The sequence below is a fragment of the Phlebotomus argentipes genome, unplaced genomic scaffold, assembly GCF_947086385.1.
Source record: "Phlebotomus argentipes unplaced genomic scaffold, Phlebotomus argentipes genome assembly scaffold_18, whole genome shotgun sequence".
Lineage (NCBI taxonomy): Eukaryota > Metazoa > Arthropoda > Insecta > Diptera > Psychodidae > Phlebotomus > Phlebotomus argentipes.
In genome coordinates, this window is record NW_026776177.1 from 12,350,473 (window position 1) to 12,369,604 (window position 19,132).

Below are 19,132 nucleotides of genomic sequence, written 5' to 3' on the forward strand. Positions count from 1 at the left end.
ACCCATCAATTTTAGTGGAAAATCCCGCAAATTGTGCAAATCTTTCACTGTGAACACCATCTCAAGTGTCTACTGGTGGAGTTTCAGCTGAAGAAGCCCAGGAAAACATATCATCAAAGGTAGTTTGAGAACGAGGTCACACATCCAAACGTTTGTTCGCAGCACACTCCATTTCGGGGGCGCTGCTCTTCCCCTCTTGCCGCCAAGACCCACGGCAGCCTCAGAGCGCCCCCTCGCGCTCCTCTGTGACTCCGCGGAAAAAATACCACGAAAACTTCTGGTGCTCTTGTGTGGGTGGGAGGGAGACGGCAAGAGTGCGAAGAATTTTCACCGGAGATGTCACGAACGAGCGTCGAAGTGTCGGTTCGGCCGTCGTCGGGCCGAAGATTGCGCACAGAGACTTGGGCGAGTCCACGGGGCTCAATGAGTTCGCCGAGGGGAAGCCGCTGTCAGCCAGGGCTTATCTTCAGCACTGGAAAATGTGTTTTCCCCGGGCAGTTTCTGCAAAGAATACACCATTTCCATGGGTCTCCGAGTGACATGATACTGAAGTGACGTGCATTTGGTCAGATGAGGTGGTCAGGAGTTGGGAAAAGTCACTGCAGTGAGCCTCCCCTCAGAGCTTGGTCGGCCCAATTCAAGGTGTTCAGGGGCTCCGTGTTGTTGATATTGATATGGCATTTTACGGGTTGACGTCACATTTCATACTTGAGAAATTAATGCGCAATATTTTACTAGCTCAATCCGAAGTTTTGACGATTTGGGAGTTGATGTGAATCAGGCAACACTGCAAATGCGCCACCCGGCTGTTTCATTTTAATTTGTATAAATAATAATTTTCAAAATAACTAATAATTTACTCTAGAAGTGCAAAATTTGACGTCGTGGCTATTTGATGATTTTTTTTTGTGAAAAATAGGCTTTGCAACGTTTGCAAGTGGGCTGAAAAACAAAAGCGCAGTGTAAACATGTAAACAGGGGGCGCGTGTGTCTCCGAGTCGCCTTGCCTTGACTTGCTGTTGAGGCGGCATCTCGAGTGAAAAATGGACTCGACCAAACAACGCGCGCCATATTGCTTCGCCAGTCTCGATCCGGTCAGCTGCGGAGAAAGACGGCGTTTTTAGAGTGTGTGGCGTGTCTCAACTTGTACATTTCTCTATCCCTGCACAGTTGTGCCCCAAAAGAGTCTCATCACGGCCTCTCTTGTTGTCCCCCAATTGCAGATTCCGTGTACGCTGCTGAGGTGTGGATAATGTGTCAGATTGGAGGCGAGAGTGGAGCTGAAGTGAGGCAGAAGCACTGTGAATATCGTGATTTATTGGACTTGGAGGCGAATTGAAGCCACTCTCAGGAAGGCAAGTGAGTGTGTGAAGGTGACGCAAGGGGAGAGAATTGGAGCCCCCGTCAAAGAGACAAGGAAAGCAACTTTTCAGCGTGCATTTTGAAGTGACTACGAGTGGAAATCCGGACGATTGGTGAGTTGAAAATGCTCTTTGTGTACCCTGAAAAGCCCCCTGGCGTGCCTTTCCGGGGGCCTCAGTCGGCGACTGTCTCTGTGGGGGGAAGTGAGGGATGCCCCCTGATTCAAAGATGTCCCCCAAAAATTCAACGAAGGAAAAGTTGCTTCTCTCGCGCTCTCTTTTCTATCGCGAGAGTGTGAGAGAGGGACTCTCTGAAGAAATACACCTCCAGTGGCGTCTTTTCGATTCCTAGCGGTGTGGAAATTGCTTTTCTTGGCATTTCTGCACAGTTTTTCTTTGATTTCTCCTTGTGCGTCATTTTATTAAATTCCACTCAATGCCTGTGAAGTGAGATTTTTCGTTAGAACTTCTCAAACATCCGCTCGTCTCTCTCGTTCTCGTGAGAAACTTTAGTGAAGCTCTCATTATTGTCTTATCGCTCGCACTCACTCTGGATTGCATGCCATTTGGAAGGACAGAGTGAGATAGCGCAAATGAGAGAAAGAGAGTTTTCATAGGTGGCTCTGCTGAGTGCGCCCTCTGCGAGATCCCCTCTTTCCCAAAGAGATATTTTCCGCCAATTTTCTCTCAGAATCACCACATTTCTCTCACTCTCTCCCTCTCTCGTCATCTCGCTATTCCGCAACGTCGCATAAATATTCAGCGAGAGAGAGGGAGAGAGGATGCACTGCGAGAAAAAGTCCATCATTGGCACGCATACACTGTCAGAGAGAATGATGCTCATCAACGCTCTCTATCACTTTGGGTATTTCATACTGAAAAAAGCGGTGTATCTTATCAACTTGTGACTTCGTGCACAGACAAGTTGTATCGCGAAAACGCCGTGTTGTCGCGATGGCAAGTAAACAGTGTGTGGGATTGAATGGGGCGTGAGAGGTTAGGAAAAATTTTCTCAACAATGTGTTTTGCGGTCACAAGATTTGCAAAAGGGAGTGTAAAGATCCGGCTTTTAGCGAAAGGTTTTGAAGTGGCGAGAGAAGAACTAAACAAGACTTTAGAACAAAATACATGATATATTTGCAATGGAGTAACAGTTTTACAATTTTGTTAATTATGGATTATCCAGTTCAAGTGTGCAGAGAGCGATAAGAAGGCTAACCTAAATTTAATAATGTTCTGACCGCAAGAAATTACATATTCCACGCTAAAACTGATTGAAAATTGTAACATTTTAAAAGTGTTCCGAGTCCTGTTTAAAAATGATCCCATCGTTTTTGCAGTCAAGATTCAATCTTTTTCCGATTATCTATTCCTGAGAATATCCATCAAAAAGGAGTTAACAATTGTCTGGAAGATTAAAGACTGCATAAGTTGGTCAGACTAAAGGCATTTGCAAAGAATATATAAAGAAATAAATGACAATTCATTTGCTTAATTTGTCCGCAACTAGGGATAAGGGAAAGATTAGGGTTGTGTAGGAGGTTTCTTTAGGATTCCTTCAGAGTATTGTAAGTGCTGTGCATTCAAATTCATTCTAATTCGAGTTTAATTTAATTTAATAACTTGGGATCAGATTGAAAAGAGTTTGACTAGGTTTAAGTTGAAAAGTACTTTATAAGATTAAATTGAAGTTTATGACAGTAAAAGTCTTAAATTAATTTTATTATCTACATCAAATGATTCATCTTTTGAGATAAAACATGAAAATAATTCGCAAAATGTGAATGGAAGATGAAAAACGTGTGTTGTTCACTGTGAAAACAGCTGTTTGGCACAAGATATTTAGAGCATGTTTCTAAGTATTGCGAGGGGATAAAGTTAAAATTAAACAGTTTTTCGGCATTTCAATACAATTATAAAATTTTAGACTACTTTTCTGGTTTTCAACAGTGCCTCTACATATATGAAAACATCCAGTAATTTTACTGTCACATTCTGTTATCTTACCATGAAAACAGATACGCAGAGATTGCAGAAAAATATTCTTCCTTGCCTTTGTGTTGCGTTTTTTCAATTGATTTAATTAGCAGCCAATTAATTTCTGCAATTCATCAATCAATTCCGTTTGTCTGCCTCACAACTTCACGCACTTTATCACAGCGTGTCCGGGAAGTTGGAACATATAAATTTTGAGTGTGAGTTGAGGAGCGCAGATCTAGAATTAGAATTTGACAGGGAATTCTTTGTTTGGTCAGAGTTAAAAATCCATAGAAAATTGACAGCTTCGAATGGTGTAAAATCGTTTTGATTTTGACAAGTGCGTATGAACGAGATAGCAAGTGAGTGATACTGCAATTGGCTGACCGTTTTTCGAGTGTGCGTGTGTGGGAACGAATGCGCTTGCGTAGTCGATCGATGGATGCTTTTTATGTCTCAACCACACACTAAACGGAGCAAAAATACACAAGAGAAAATGACGTTACCATGTCCATATATTGATGGTGGAAAAGAGACGAATATAGTTTATGAACCCGAGTAATTATAGAATGTGTAATTTATATTTAGGCAAAGAGAAGCGTAACTTTGAAAATTTTTTCTGGTGTTTTCTCTTATTCTTTGGCACCAATGAGAAATATGTAATGAAGCACGGAAGACTGCGTGAACTCAAATGTATAAGGTTTTCAAACATTGTCCGGAAGAGACGTGCGAGAAATGATTTGCTGGCAAATTTTCTGGTCAAATTTCACCATATTGCGGCAATGGTAGGTCAATTGAATAGAAAATGTGAATAGGACTGTGAATTGTGAGTCGTATAGTGAAATGTCACGAAAAGTCACCTTTTGGGCACAACAATTGTTTATTCAATTTATCGATTAAAGTAGTTTTATGAAATTATGCCTTTTCCCAAGAATCACTTGTAAAAAAGAGCAAGTTTTGAGCATCGAGGTAATTTGAATGCATTTCCTTGGTTATGCGGTCGCGTCGAAGGGTGATATCGAGGGAACGAGATGGAGAGATTTCGGGAGAGGGAAAAGGTTACACTCCGAGGTTGCTTCGATGGAATTTAAAATGACGCTCTGAAGTTACATGTAGTGGTGGTAGTAGTAGTAGGTATCCCAGATCGCGTAAGTATAGAAGAGGAAGTGCGGAGGGAGAGAGGGATCGATGAAGGTGATACGTGAGTGAGGTGTGAGCGAGGGAGATGGACGTAGAGAGAGGAGCTATGGAAAGGCATTGAAGCTGACGCAAGTAATTTTGAGACGAACAGAGATAGCAAATGGGGGAAATAGGGTGATGACGACGTGAGGAGAAAGGGTGACACTCAAGGGGTCAAGAAAATCAATTGCACAACATTTTTTCCGTAATTTCTATATCACTTTTATTAATATTTAATGCACAATTTTTTATAATTGCTCATATTTTGTTTCGTGGCACTGGAAAGTTCTTTTAAAGAACACAGTCTTGAGTAGTTTTACAGGTCAAACGGTATCCATCGATGATCTGGGGCACTTTTTTCACTACTTTGCACAATTTGGAAACTTTGAAAAAATATTCCTAGATATCAGGGCGTTGTATGGCGTGAAGTGAGTGGGTGAGTTTGAAAGAAAATTCACAATAGGGAATTTAGAGCTGAAGGGAAAATCGTGTGCATGGGAGAATTGATGAGGAATATTGTGGGAAAGAAGGTGTGTGTGGAAAAGTTTGGATTTTGATATGAAATGGGAAAAATAATTTTCTGTTGAATTGTGTGTTATATGGATAAAAAGAGGAAGGAATATAATTTTTGTGCTGAGCTGTAGAAGTGATGTGAGTGCGCAAGCGCTCACAATTTTCTCTCACTTCACAAAACTTCGGTTCACTGTCGTCTCTATTGATTTTTATTGTGTTCACACACTTCGGATAATTCCGCGATGGCAGCGCCACGAGTGCATCACGAGCGGATCACGAATGTTTGTTCGCGCCAATGGAACGAGTTTTATGGGGCCTGGCGTTTTTGTGCTCTTTCTTGTCCCCGCGCGAACCGGAGAGTCTCTGTGTTGCTCGCGAGCGATGTTTGGTGTGCCCGAGCGAGAAAAAGATGGGATATGAATTTGAAAAGACTTTCTTGGTAAGGTTTATAACATGATGATGTGTGAGCGCGCATGCGTTATTCAACTTTTCGAGTCTATACCAACACACTCTAGAGCACACTTGAATAGGATGACGATGATGATGTAGTGGGGAAAGGGAGGGCGCGAGATAACAGAAAATTCAGATGCTACTCTGTTTGTTTCAAAACACGACGTCTTGTAAGGAAAAGGTCTGTTGGACTGCGTGAAAAGAGGTGAAAACCGTGAAAATTGTTATTTAAAGTGACACAAGATTGTGTAATAATTACTGCAGAGGTGTTTTAAAACAAAAGTGAGGTTAAATATTGTTAAAATACTCAAATTTACTCTACAAGGGACGACATCTACCCCTATTTCTGATTATTCATTATTTTACATAAGTTGAATGAGGGAAAACACAGGGAATAGATGCAAGGAATAAGAGTGACAATTGTATGGGTGTTTTTTTTTTCTTTAATGATTGTATGGAACTTTGAGCCCCTTTTCCCAAACACTGGGCGAATGTGTTTCTTTGGCTGTTGAAGGAAATGGAAAACAAAGAGACGCCTCTTTTGCCGCTAGACGCTCTCTCTAAGTTTGTGTTTTACCACGAAAATGGTAGAGAGGCAAAAATTGCCAAGTATTTCCTGTTAATTGACTACTTCTTGGAAGTATAAAGGTGAAATATAAAAAAGTGAGTCACTGACTGAGGGTTAAAGTTTGAGGGTTTATTTCGCGATTTAGTTGGTAATGTCAAAGTTAAAAATAGTGACATTTCTCTCCCACTTTTCACGCGTTTCACTACAATGACTCAGAATGTGTGTATATGTTCTCAAAACGTGTCTTTTTTTTTTCTCAACATTTTCCGCGATATTTTTCTCAATGCTTGTGTGTGACTCTTCGTGATGCTCTCAATTGAGAGGTTGGCAATTCCGATGATATAATAAATTGGTGTATGAAGAAGAAAGTGGGAAAATGCGTAAAAATATACTGTTTAACATGAAACAGAAGCATAATGGTAGAAGAAATATATATTGAGGAAAGATGAGTATACAACACACATACAAAAGGTAGAGGAAAGATGGTCATTTTTCCTGCTCTCACACAGTGTGCAATGTTTGTGAACAGGTTTCTTATGAGAGACGCGCTTATTTGGGGAGATGTTGGAATTAAATTGGTGAAATTCCGTTTTAGAAGACGAGAGGCCAACACAAGAGTGAAAATGTGAGAAAGGTTTCAACGGATAAAGCGATGATGAAGAAGTAGAATTTCTTGTGTGGAATAAAATGATCACAACGTGAAATCAATTGAGGTTAATTTTTTCGGTGATTCTTTTGCGAATTGAGGTCGGAAATGGGTTTATCTTGACTAGTGGATTTAGCATGATTTTATGTAGAAGTCTTGATAAATTTTTCGTATTCATAAACAAAAACTGTATTGCGCATTTTGATTACTATACCGAAAACGAATGTTTAGATTTGAATCATTTTTATCACTGGAAATGAAATACATTTTCTTGATAAAATAATTTTGTGCGCTATCGCCAATTTTTTTCACATTGATGAATTCTATTCTAAATTGATTCTATACTAAGTGAACCTCATTTTATTCGGAGTTACTAATTATACTTCCCTTAGAAATATGACGTCAAATGTACACTGTAGGTCAGGATCATTAGAAGAGGGTGTTCTTTTTACTATGAGTAGAAAAAAAAGATGCAATTTTCCCCTCGCCAGGGCCTCCCGTTCAATTTCACTTTGGAGAGAAGCACAGTTTCTGTGCGAGAGCGAGAGAACACTGTGTTGTGAAATATATGGTGTGTTTTGACGATGATGCGGCCCCCAAATGGGGTACACACAAAACTCACTTTTCCAGCTCTGACCTGAGAATATGTGGTTGTGTGTTGGTGTAGAGAGAGATTCAACCGAAAACCGGACGCCTTTTGCGAATATAATGTCTTTTTTCTGCACGACTTGGTTGTTTTGTGTGCTTCTGCGCACTTGTGACCGATCGGTCGCCTCCTTTATTTTCAAATCTCCTTCACTGTTGGTGGGAAACTGAGTGTCTCTGCCCTCAATATTGGCAATATTGACTTGTTTCGCAGGGGATTTTTCAAATTGCCGTCCCTTTGGTGTGATTGCGCCATGTGGTGGTGATTTTGGGAAGTTTACAAGTTTTGATACTATGGCTGGGACATCAAAATACACTGTGATATCATTTAATGAGAATATATTTCCTGTATTGCTTTGGAGAATCGTGTGTGCTTGGGTGTGTCAATTGATATGCGACAGTCTCTCCTGTTTGGCCATTCGAATGTGAGAGAGAGCATGTATGATTCTATTTCTGATTCTCGATGCGTGACATCACAATCATAAATTGAACTAATTCCCCAACTAAATGTGTCTGTTTTTTTTCTTCTTATTTTCTCGGTGTGCGATAGGAGGAAGAGATTCTCTGTTTAACTCACTGGAGAAGTATGATCTCAAGATGAAGCGTCGTGTGGATGAGGTTCAGTTTGGGGCCCGCGGCGGCCCACAATCACATCATCGCATACTCGCCACGCAAAACAATCCGGCATCTACGATCTATCAATTAACTCCGGGTGTCTTGAAGGCGGGCACTACAGATGGAGGCGCTCCGGGTGGTGGAGCCCTTGGCAATCAATCGCCCAACGTACAATATTCTACGAGTAAGTAACTCACTCGAGAGTATATTGCAATGGATCTTAATAACGCGTGTTTTTCTCTCAAACAGCTTATAATACATCAACAATGGCCATTGCTAATGTTACTAAGAGTCCTGTGGTCCAACAATCGACAACGGTGGCGACGGGATCGCTGCATGTGGTCAATTCTGGGATCAGTACGGTGAATTCGATGCGTCAGAAAGCGGGCGCTGCTGCCGCCAGTCAGCCGACACCCATCGTGAGCGGCGTGAGTGGAACACCAGTTCAGGCGGCGAGCTTGTCCACGAGTGGAATTAGCGGGAGTGGAACTATCGGGACGCCTCAAGCCTCAGCCGCTGGCCCGGGTGGTCAGCAACAGACGCAGTTTCAGCGTCTGAAAGTGGAGGATGCGCTCAGTTATCTGGATCATGTGAAATCAAAGTTTGGAAACCAGCCACAGGTGTACAATGACTTCCTGGACATTATGAAGGAGTTTAAGTCGCAGAGTATTGACACACCTGGTGTGATCGACAGGGTGTCGACGCTCTTCAAGGGACATCCTGAGTTAATTGTTGGATTCAACACATTTTTACCGCCTGGGTGAGTGTGTGAAAGCGAATAATCTTGTAATTTGAAGCTCATGCTAATCCTCTTTTTGTGTATATTTGCAGATACAAAATTGAAATGCAGGCAAATGACAAGGGCTACTCTTACCAGGTGTCTGTATCTATGCCATCACCATCGTGTGGCACATCTTCGGCTTGTCCGCCGCAACAACAAAGTCCACCGCAGAAGTTGCAGATAATGCAAGGCAGTGGCACGATGGTGCACACAATTCCGGGTGCTGTGAATCTCATCACGCACGCCCCTTGTCCGCAACCGCTGCACAGCGTCGCGGGGAGTCAAGTGGGTTCCACCGCTGGCGGGATGCAGCAGCAGCAGACGGGTGCTCAGCTGGCGAGCGCAGTGTTGGCAGCACCGCAGAATTTTGTGGCTCGTGACAGAGAACGAACACTGTCTGGTAGTGGTGGAAGTGTGAGAACGGCGAGTTCTGGTGTGGCAAGTCTGGAGGAGATAAGTGGTCAGAATTTGCATCACATCTCGCAAGCGCATCAGCAGATTGTGCAACAACAGGAAGGTGGACAGGCGGCACAAGGACAGAACCAGCCCGTAGAATTCAATCATGCCATTAGCTATGTGAATAAGATAAAGAATCGCTTCCAGAATCAGCCGGAGAAGTACAAGAGATTTCTGGAGATCTTACATCAGTATCAGAAGGAGCAGAAAGTGAGAGATGGACAAGGGAAGCAACTCACCGAGGCGGAAGTTTACACGCAAGTGGCGAAGCTCTTTGACAAGCAAGATGACTTGTTGAGAGAGTTTGGGCAGTTTCTGCCGGACGCAACAAGTCACTCGGCGAGTTTACATCTCAACAAGGTGGGTGTGAATATGGCCCACAATGACCACAAGAAGATGTCCGGACCATCAGCTGGAGGACCATCGATAAGGTCTTCCTTCAACAATTCTTCGAATAATTTCGGACGAGGTCTGGATCGTGGCTCCGGCGGGATGGCGGGCGCCGCCGGAGGAGCTGCTAATGATTTTCCACATGCCATGGATAAGGACTTCCACCCACGGGGTGACAAGGAGCGCAACCACATTGCCGGTGGACAAAAGTATGCCGGAGTGAAGAGGAGCCCGAGTTATGGGCAGATGCCGCACATGGGACACATGCCGAGAGGAGGGCAGGACAGGAGTGGCGATGGTCCGTCGCATCCGAAGAGGCATAAACCCATTTGTCGTGATGTAACCTTGGCGGAGGCGTCGAAGTTTGGCTCTCTGAATGACTATGCTTTCTTTGACAAGGTGCGCAAAGCATTGAGATCGCCAGAAGTCTACGAGAACTTCCTCCGATGTCTGATTCTGTTCAATCAGGAGATTGTGTCAAAATCAGAACTACTGACACTCACGGCGCCATTCCTCGGAAAATTCCCTGATCTCCAACGGTGGTTCCAGGTACTTTGATCCTTTCAATATGGATATCTTGTGGGATGTTTTTCTAATGATGAAAGATTGAAGAATGATGAAAAATTTGTAGACTTTTCCTAACACTGTGTCTTTTTGCAGGAATTCTTGGGACCATCGACAGCTTCTGAGGGTGTGAGTTTGGCCACAGCGCAGCGTCAGGACAGATCACAAGGTGAACTAGCGCAGGAGATTGATCTGTCGACGTGCAAACGTCTCGGCGCCAGCTACTGTGCACTGCCCAAGTCTAGCGAGGTGAAGAAGTGTTCAGGACGCACGGCGTTGTGCAGGGAAGTGCTGAATGACACTTGGGTGTCGTTCCCAACGTGGGCAGAAGACTCAACCTTTGTTACATCTCGCAAGACTCAGTACGAAGAGATGATCTATCGCTGTGAGGATGAGCGATTTGAATTGGACGTGGTGATTGAGACGAACAGTGCCACGATTAGAGTGCTGGAGGGTGTGCAGAAGAAGCTGAGTCGGATGTCACCGGACGAGGTGGCCAGATTCAGGCTGGATGATTGTCTGGGTGGGAATTCACCGACAATTCATCAGAGGGCTTTGAGGAGGATTTACGGCGAGAAGGCGAGCGATATTATTCAAGGATTGAAGAAGAATCCCGTTGTGGCAGTGCCAGTGGTGCTGAGGAGACTCAAAGCGAAGGAGGAAGAGTGGCGAGAGGCGCAGAAGGGCTTCAATAAGCAGTGGCGAGAGCAAAATGAGAAGTACTACTTGAAATCACTTGATCATCAAGGCATTAACTTTAAGCAGACGGATATTAAAGCGCTGCGCTCAAAGAGTCTCTTCAATGAAATTGAGACGCTCTACGATGAGGTAAGTTCCTTGGATGAGTGGTTTTTGGTGGAATTCCTAATGGTTGATGTCTTTTGCAGCGGCATGAACAAAATGAGGAGAGCACAACGGAACCAGTGACAGGTCCTCACTTGGTGCTTCCGTACAAAGACAAGACCATCCTGGATGATGCTGCCAATCTGTTGATACACCATGTGAAGCGTCAGACGGGTATTCAGAAGCAGGAGAAGACAAAGATCAAGCATATTCTGCGTCAATTTGTGCCTGACTTGTTCTTTTCGCCACGTCAACAGCTGAGTGACGATGAACGAGAAGACGGTGAGTCCTGCATATTGCTGTCTTGAGAGATTCAGTGCTTATCTTATTGTATTGTTGTTTCACGCAGATGTCAAAGACATGGACGTGGAGCAATCCGACGATGCGAAGCCCTCGAGCTCACGTGGTAAAGTGCAGTCATCATCCACGGAGTCTGCAGTGGAATCCCCGATCTCAGCGCCTGGCGGGAGTGTCACGAGTGCGGCTGCAGAAGTGACAGTGAAGAGTGAACCATCGCCAACTGGCGAAGCGAGAACTCAGAGTGGAACACCGAATCAGGTGGACTCTCAGTGCAATGCTGGTGGCAAAACAGTGACGAGTGTGAGTGACACGACCAAAGGAAGTGATATAAAGAGTCCCTCGGCGTCAAGTGATGAGATTAAGATGGAAGTGAAGCAGGATAGGGATTCACCAAGTCCACCATTGCCACCGCATGCCATTGCCAAGCACACGGTGAGTAAAGTTGAATTTGTTGTTGAAAAACAAGGCATGAATTGAGGGTGAATATATTGCAAAACCCTGAAAAATATGCCATGTTGAATAAAACACTGTGAAATATGTGCTCAAATGAGCAAAAATGCGTGCAGAAGCAGCAGAAAATGTGTACCTCAACATTCAATTGGTGTTTGTGGTCTGTTGCAGGAGGAGGCGTACACACTGTTCTTTGGCAATAGCAACTGGTATTTGTTCCTGCGACTGCACGCCATCCTGTGTGAGAGGCTGAGGACGATGTACGACAGGGCGCAGACGCTCGCCGTGGAGGAGGCGAAGCACCGTGGAAATAGGCGCGAGAGCACCGCCACGGCGCTAAGGCTGAAGCCCAAGAGTGAAATCCAAGTGGAGGATTACTATCCGACCTTTCTGGATATGTTGAAGAATGTGCTGGATGGGAATATGGAGGCCAATAACTATGAGGACTCGCTGAGGGAGATGTTTGGCATTCATGCCTATGTCGCCTTTACGCTGGACAGAGTGAGTGGTTTCTCCTGCAGTTTATCAATGGATTCGTTGTCACGCAAAGTGTGTACTTTCAGGTGGTCTCAAATGCCGTCCGACAGTTGCAGCACTGCGTGACGGAACGCGGAGCTCTCGAGTGTGTTGAACTATTTCAGCAGGAGCAGAGGAAGAATGGGGCTGGAGGATTGTGCAGATCAGCCAACAAGAGAATAGCGGCAGAAATGGTGTATCAGAAGCGAGCTGAAGCGAGTCTTCAAGACGAGAATTGCTTCAAAGTTTACATTGTGAGTGAATTTTGGTTTTTTATCCATGTTAATTAGTTATTTTCCCTTCGATTCAACTTGAAATTAATTTCGTATGAGATAAGACTAGTGTTTATCAGTGAGATTTCGCACTGCTTTGGATTTAACAATGGCCAAAGAGAGTGAAAATGTACAAGTGTGTATGTTGTCTTTTTGTCTTTGGGTGGAAAGGCAGAATTAGTTTAGAAAATCTTAGTTTCACATCGTGGTGATGTCAGTTTTATGGCGCCCTGATGTGAGAAGGTGTACAAATCTCTTTTTTACATTGCTGTTAAGTTGAATTGGAGGTTTAGTCGATTTTTCCTTCAAAGTGCAGTTTATTAACTCTTGTGTTGCCCTTCATTTCACATTGCAGTACAAAATCGATTGTCGCGTGACGATAGAGTTACTCGACACGGAGTCCGATGACACGGAAAAGTGTGTGGCCAACACTCAGGCGTGGAGCAACTATGTGGAGCGTCTGGCGAACCCGGGCGCGGGGCCAACAGGTGTTCCGGGGGCGTCCGGAAGTGCGACACCCGGCGCGAGTGGCGCGGCAAACAGTGGCGGCGCGTCCGGCAATGGTGTGGAGATCAAGACGGAGAAGCCAGACGATGAGATGGTGAGTGAAGAGAGCGCACGAGTGTGACTCTATTTACATTTTTAGTTGAGAACTTTTCCCTGATTTAATATGATGAGAGAAAGAACGAGAGAGAGAAGTGAGATTGAGAGGGAAAAGAAGAAAGACAATCATGTCATGTGTGCGCACGAGAGTTTTGGCGCCAAGAATTCCTCCTCATTCCCAATTTGTTCTCATTTTCTCTCTCACGCGAGTTTTAGTTGTTTTTCCACACATCCTTTTGGTTTAATTGACAGTTCTTGATTGATTCATTGGCAAAGATTTCTTATTGCGAAATTGCTCCTTATTTATTTGCGTTTAGTGTGATTCACTTTCTCCTGCATTATTTTTACTAATGCGCAAACTTTGACTAATGACAACATCTTTTTTTCACTCGTCTTCCCTCTGTACCAGGTCAAACAAAAGGGGTAATTAATGAAAAAAATACCTTAACACATACATTTAAAGAGAGAATAATTGAGATTTGAGAGAAAAAAAAATCAGCAAAATTGACGAGAAGGCCACAGAAAACGACGCGTCTAAAATGATTGAGCGTGATTGTGAGTGTGATTAAGAGATCTTTGTTGACATATTCTCAGATTTTCCCAGTTATAAATCAAGTGAAGAGCGAAGAGTCAGTGTTAAGAAAAAAAATGGAATTTTAAGAGAAGAGTCTTTTAGATGTTAAGCAAATGAAATTCTATGTAGACAAGAAAGAAAAACTAGTGAAGAGATAGATTAGAAGAAGCGGACAATGATCAAAACATATTGTAAATTCAGTGTTTCTACTACGGAAGCAATTAACTATTGATGAAGAAATCCTTTGACGCAATAATTAAGATTTAAGATAAAGATAGAAAAAGAAAATGAAGATATGACGAAAAGAGATTTTTCTCTGATTTAATTGAAAAAAGAAAAAAATTTTAAATGTATTTAATTATTTGAGACTTCTTTGAGTCAAGTTGAGTGTAAAAAATCATGTAAAATGTGAGATATGAAAGGAAATTTGAAAATTATGAACTTTGAAACCGTCTATAAATGTGTAAAGTTTATTTAAAAGAGGAAATTTGAAAGAAAAATTGATATATTGAGAAGATAAATTAGGATGAAAAAAAAATCAAATATCTATAATATATTTTGTCAATTTTTTATTGTAACATTTGAGAACTTTTTCGACAACAAAAGAGAGAGAAAAAACATACAAATTGAGGTAAAATAAATAGTGAGATTAAGAAAACTGAAAAAGCCTGTATCATTTATATTTATTTACTCGTGTTTTTGCAATGTTAAATTTATTTTATGTTTGTAAACTTGAGAAGCTATCCTGATTAATCCTTGATTTGTGTTGAATGTCTTTTCACACCTGACGGAAATATTTTGCTGATTTTTTTCACTGAGAAGCGAGGAAAAGTAAAGTTTTGGACATCTTATTATATTATCTCTTATATTTCTTGGAAAAATGATTGTGAACATGAAATTGTCCTTTGTAATTCTAATTGTGAGCTTCTTTATCAACCAGATTTTCCCAGTTTTGATTTTTTTTCTTTTCACTGGAACGTTGAATGATAGAATATTTTGATGAATGTGATTTTTTGGATAAGAAAACAAATATTATTTTTACCTTATATTTTACTTTTCTCTGTCGATAAATAGTTTCTATACATTTTCTTAGTATATTTTCTCTTATTGATTCTTCGAATTGAAATGACAAAAATTGGCCAAAAAAAATAATTTGGGGAGTGAAAAAGATGAAATTGTTAACTTTAAGAGGAGGGGAATAAGAGAAAAATCCTATTCTTGGATTGATTTATTTTTGGTAAAACATTTTAGTTGTACTTTTAATCTCTGTCTTGACCTGGTACAATTCTTTCCAGAATTTTTTCCTTGCCATTGTTTTGAGAAGACAAAAAGCAAAGATGTGACAAAATGTTGGATTTTGTGTTGCTATTTAAGGATATTTTTGTGTAGTTTCTAGTGAATGATGAATCTCAGCATGTGTTTGCATGATATCTGTGTCTAGTTTACACTTTTCGTCTTAATCCTCCTCAATCCTATACTGAAATTTTCTTGTTAACTTGCAGAACGCTTTGCCAAGGAAGCCGCTGTATCTCAAGAGGAACGTCACGCAAGTGCAGCGAGCCTTGAGAACGCACAAGAAGAACTCCCAGCACTCCATGGCCAGTGTCTCTACGGCCTCGCTGGGCGCCGTGGCGGTCAGTAGCACGGCTACTACGCAAGCGACGGCCTCAGCCACTGTGATGACCACGGCCAACGCGACGTCCGGAGACACCACGATTCTCACCACGACGTCCGCAGAGAGCGCTACGGCGTCGCTCACGACGTCAGTGGCGTCCTCGCGGGACGGCAGCACGGAACCCGTGCCGATGGACATCGACGAGAGCGTGACGGCGGCCGCAGGCGGCGGTTTCTGGGCCAAGCGACCTCCCGAAAGGATGCCGGCTCCACCCACGCTCGCTGATGAGTACTTCGCGGACAGCAAGGAAGAGATGAAGCTCAACTTCAACAGCTACAAGATGGTCCTGGTGATGAACAAAGATGACGTCTTCTACAAGAGGAATGCCTTGCGCAGAGCCAAGACGGTAAGTTGACTTAGAATGGACATTTAAGGGTGGAAAACGTCTAGAAAGAAAAACCACAGAAAAATGTCGCCGTAGAAGATTCTTAGCTTGAATCAATTTAAATCTGATCCTCTGTTCTCTCCAACTGACTAACAGACTCATGAGCTGGTGACGAAGAGGATGAAGACTCGCTTCCAGAAGTTCATCAACGCGTGGCTGGACGAGAATGTGGCCGAGAGTCAGAAGACGCAGTGCACAGACTGGCTGATGGGCGTCGGTGACGATCTGGCGCCCAATTCCACGGTGCTGCGGCAGGACAATGATGTGAAGAAGGCGCCATACTCGATAATCAATCGCTATGCCGTGACTTCGCGGCCGGCAGAGAGTTAGTAGGCGGCGTCATCGCGGATCGGACGAAGGCGCATTTAAACCGCCGTGTTGTAAAGAAATAAGAGGTGTTTCACGTTTTTAACTTGCGTTTATTTACAAAACTCTTCTTCTCTTTTAAATACATAATGTATGTAAAATGATTTTGATTTCCGTGTAAAAAATGAAAAAAAAGCATTCATGCTGTAAAAGAAATGATAAATGAAGCGTAATTTGTTCTAAACTATTTAAATAAACTCACAAATTGAGAGGATTTTAGCTGAGTGAAGATGAGAAGCGTGTAAATTTCCCACAGAATCATGTTTTTAGGGTGTGTAGAGAGAAAATCAGAGAATACTAGATGATGATTTCTTTGTGAGAATATCTGCAATTTATGATTGATTTACGATTGATCCCTCAATCTTTTTAATCTTTAATTTATCAAATGTATATAGACGTCGATGTATGGTAGTTTTTAAGGTCTTTTTAATTAGCCTGTAGTGCAACTATTGTGTAAGTTTTTCTCAGATAAAAATGATTTAGACTTAAGACAGGAGATTAAAGAGAAGAAAAATTGATAAATGCGTCTATTTTAAATAGTACAAAAGGATGAATATGCAGATTAGTGGTTTCTTTTGTGGATTTTCCCTCTCTTATGTGAGAAAAGTCCAGAGTAGATTTGTTCTTGCTCTATTTTCGGAGTTGACACTGAAAGATCCTCCGGTTTCTATAATAGTTTCTCTTGACCATAAGGAGAATATGCTGTAAAATCCCGTGTAAATAACTTTGGAGAGCTACTATATATTATATGAGAAGTGAAATTTTTTCTAGTATTAATTGATGAGGATACTTTTTATGAGAAAGACTTTCGATGAGAAATAAAATATTTCATTGTATACTTGTAGCTTTATTCATGAGAAAATCATACGTGTTCGGCACTGCCGAACGCAGCAGAGAAGGGCTTTCTAGACGACTGTGACATTGGCGGCCAGCACAGGCGTGTCTGGATCTGTGTAGAGGAGCAGAATGTCCAGGATGGCGCTCCTGGAGCCGAAGATGAGCGCCATCACACCAAATAAGCACACAAGAATGTTCTTCCAGATCATCCAGTTGAAGGGGCCGAAGCCCTCGTCCCAGTACGTGACCATCTCGATGAAGACAGGGCATAGGAGGCCCAGCACGCTGAAGCAGAAGGCGCCGATGAGACCGATGAAGGGCGAGATTGTCGGCACAGCCACGGCCAGCAGCACAGCTGCCATCACGAGCACCGTGCGCATCGTGTAATTGGCCAAAGTGGGTCTGTTCGGGAAGCTGGCCTTGATAGCATCCCATCCGATCTCCAGGCACACATAGAATTGCAGACCAAACGTGCAGAAGACAGCCAGAGCGATGAGAACTTTTACGATCTGCGCAGGACTGGAAAAGAAGCTCGATTAGTATAAGGAAAGTGCCTTTGAGACTTCTTGCCACTACTCACATCTCTTCCGTGGGCAGATTGAGCGTTATGCTGCCCTCTGTCTCGTCGCCATAGCGCAAGTAGCCCATGAATCCCACCAGCATGTACACCAGCGTCACGCCACTCATGCCCTTGTTCAGCACGCCGCAAATGCCCACAAGATTCTCTGGGCTCTTCATCTGATTCTCCAACGGCATCACAACGCCGATGGCCTCCATCGCGAAGATGGTGATGGAGAAGAATGCCGGAATGGTGTAAATGGGTGCTACGAGCTCGCGCTCCTCCAGAGCGTTCTCCGGAATCCCCGTGACCAGGTAGTACATTGTGATGCCCAGGCCCAGGGCCATGAACACATTTGCCACCATCGACACTGGCGCCAAGTACTTCAGATTCGGCACCCACGCCAGCAGAATCAGCGGTATCAGCAGAATGACGATCATCACACGCAGGTTGATCTCAATGCCCAGCCAGTGGCCGAACACCTGCTGGAAATTCGTGGCCACAATCACGGAGTACACGGAGCACGTGCCGAAGTAAGTGACGAACAGGCTGATGAGGATTGTCCACTTGGCCAGCCTGGCGAAGCCTCTGCCCCACTTCGGTCCATTGGCAAACGCCACTTCCGCCACCTCGGCGAAGCTCATCTGCGGCTGCCTCGTCCGTCTGTACAGCGTGTGGGCGCACTTGATCAGAATGTATGCGCAGTGCGTGCAAACCACGGCCGTGAGGATCGTGGACACGATGCCCATCGCCAGACCGGCGTACATGAACGCCACCGGCATCGCCAGAATGCCCGTGCCGAGCGACGCCTTCAGCAGGTGGGTCAGAGTCTCGCCATCCCTGCGGAGTAGACAGAAATCAGCTTGCATTATTACATCAGAAAGAAAATTTGCAACATGCAAATGAGCGATAAAAAATGCTAGATAAAGAAATCGCGTGCCGGCAATATGAACCACATAATAAATCGACGGAAGCTATTCTGGGGAATTCTACGTATGCCACAATCGTAAGGCTCTGTGATAAGCACTTTGCGGAAAGTGTGCCGAAGTCATTCACCACATTTGACGCTATTGCAGTTCAAGACTTTCGAACGAAATTAATAACCACGCTTAGAATGATTGAATTTATGAGTCAGAGTGCGTATTGAATTTAGGTAAGTAATTTTCAAAGTACACGTAAAAACGATCAGATAACTATCAGACCAGTAATATTGGAAAAACAAGCAGAATATTTAATCCAAAAACAATGGAATTTGCGTAGAAAATAATCTAATTGAATTGTCAAAAGATAAAAAACTAGAAGAACAAAATTAGGAAAGTAAAAAATATATAGTGACCCTTGGTAAGTGTCTAAAAACCAAAATTATTCCATTCTGTTCCTCTTGAACACTCTCTTGCGCGTATGTTTAGCTTGATAAGATGCATTCCTCTGTGGACTCACAGAGTATAGCCACAGTCTAAAGTAGTGGTTAACGAAGGGCACCAAAATAGGGCGACACTGATTATGAAACGCATGGCATCAGCATTGCCATGCGTTGTGACTTCACGCGCGGAGTTTCCCAACGCCTCGGCGACACTCATGATAACAAAATGCGAGTCGCTTCTCCG

The 19,132-nt window shown here is 43.2% G+C and overlaps 2 protein-coding genes across 10 annotated transcripts in view; one reads left to right on the top strand and one right to left on the bottom strand.

Moving 5' to 3' along the window:
- Positions 1–16,965, top strand: LOC132260319 (paired amphipathic helix protein Sin3b). 4 transcript variants are annotated; one of them, XM_059758354.1, is made up of 13 exons: positions 1–119; positions 1,224–1,475; positions 7,890–8,138; positions 8,204–8,714; positions 8,786–10,130; positions 10,242–10,973; positions 11,033–11,270; positions 11,338–11,720; positions 11,910–12,239; positions 12,302–12,508; positions 12,882–13,127; positions 15,206–15,724; positions 15,860–16,965. In XM_059758354.1, exons 3-13 carry the CDS (start codon positions 7,937–7,939, stop codon positions 16,091–16,093), a joined length of 4,947 nt encoding a protein of 1,648 aa, XP_059614337.1. In that variant the 5' UTR covers positions 1–119; positions 1,224–1,475; positions 7,890–7,936; the 3' UTR covers positions 16,094–16,965. The 4 variants fall into 4 exon arrangements, with proteins under 4 accessions (XP_059614337.1, XP_059614340.1, XP_059614338.1 ...); XM_059758355.1 differs by lacking the exon at positions 1–119 and adding an exon at positions 1,082–1,146; XM_059758357.1 differs by lacking the exons at positions 15,206–15,724; positions 15,860–16,965 and adding an exon at positions 13,539–15,117.
- The window catches only part of LOC132260322 (proton-coupled amino acid transporter-like protein pathetic), a 13,345-nt gene continuing 11,168 nt past the window's right edge, over positions 16,956–19,132 (bottom strand). For all 6 annotated transcript variants that reach the window (XM_059758360.1, XM_059758359.1, XM_059758362.1 and 3 more), the window contains 2 exons: positions 17,547–18,365; positions 16,956–17,485 (listed from right to left, as the gene is read on the bottom strand). In XM_059758360.1, the coding sequence (XP_059614343.1) occupies positions 17,035–17,485; positions 17,547–18,365 (1,270 nt within the window). In that variant the 3' untranslated portion in view covers positions 16,956–17,034. The remainder of the gene's footprint in view (positions 17,486–17,546; positions 18,366–19,132) is intronic.

Coding starts and splice junctions, on each gene's coding strand:
- LOC132260319 (XM_059758354.1), top strand. CDS start 7,937: ATGAAGCGTCGTGTGGATGAGGTTCAGTTTGGGGCCCGCGGCGGCCCA. Junction 10,974..11,032: donor TTGAGACGCTCTACGATGAG/GTAAGTTCCTTG, acceptor TGTCTTTTGCAG/CGGCATGAACAAAATGAGGA. Junction 13,128..15,205: donor AGAAGCCAGACGATGAGATG/GTGAGTGAAGAG, acceptor GTTAACTTGCAG/AACGCTTTGCCAAGGAAGCC.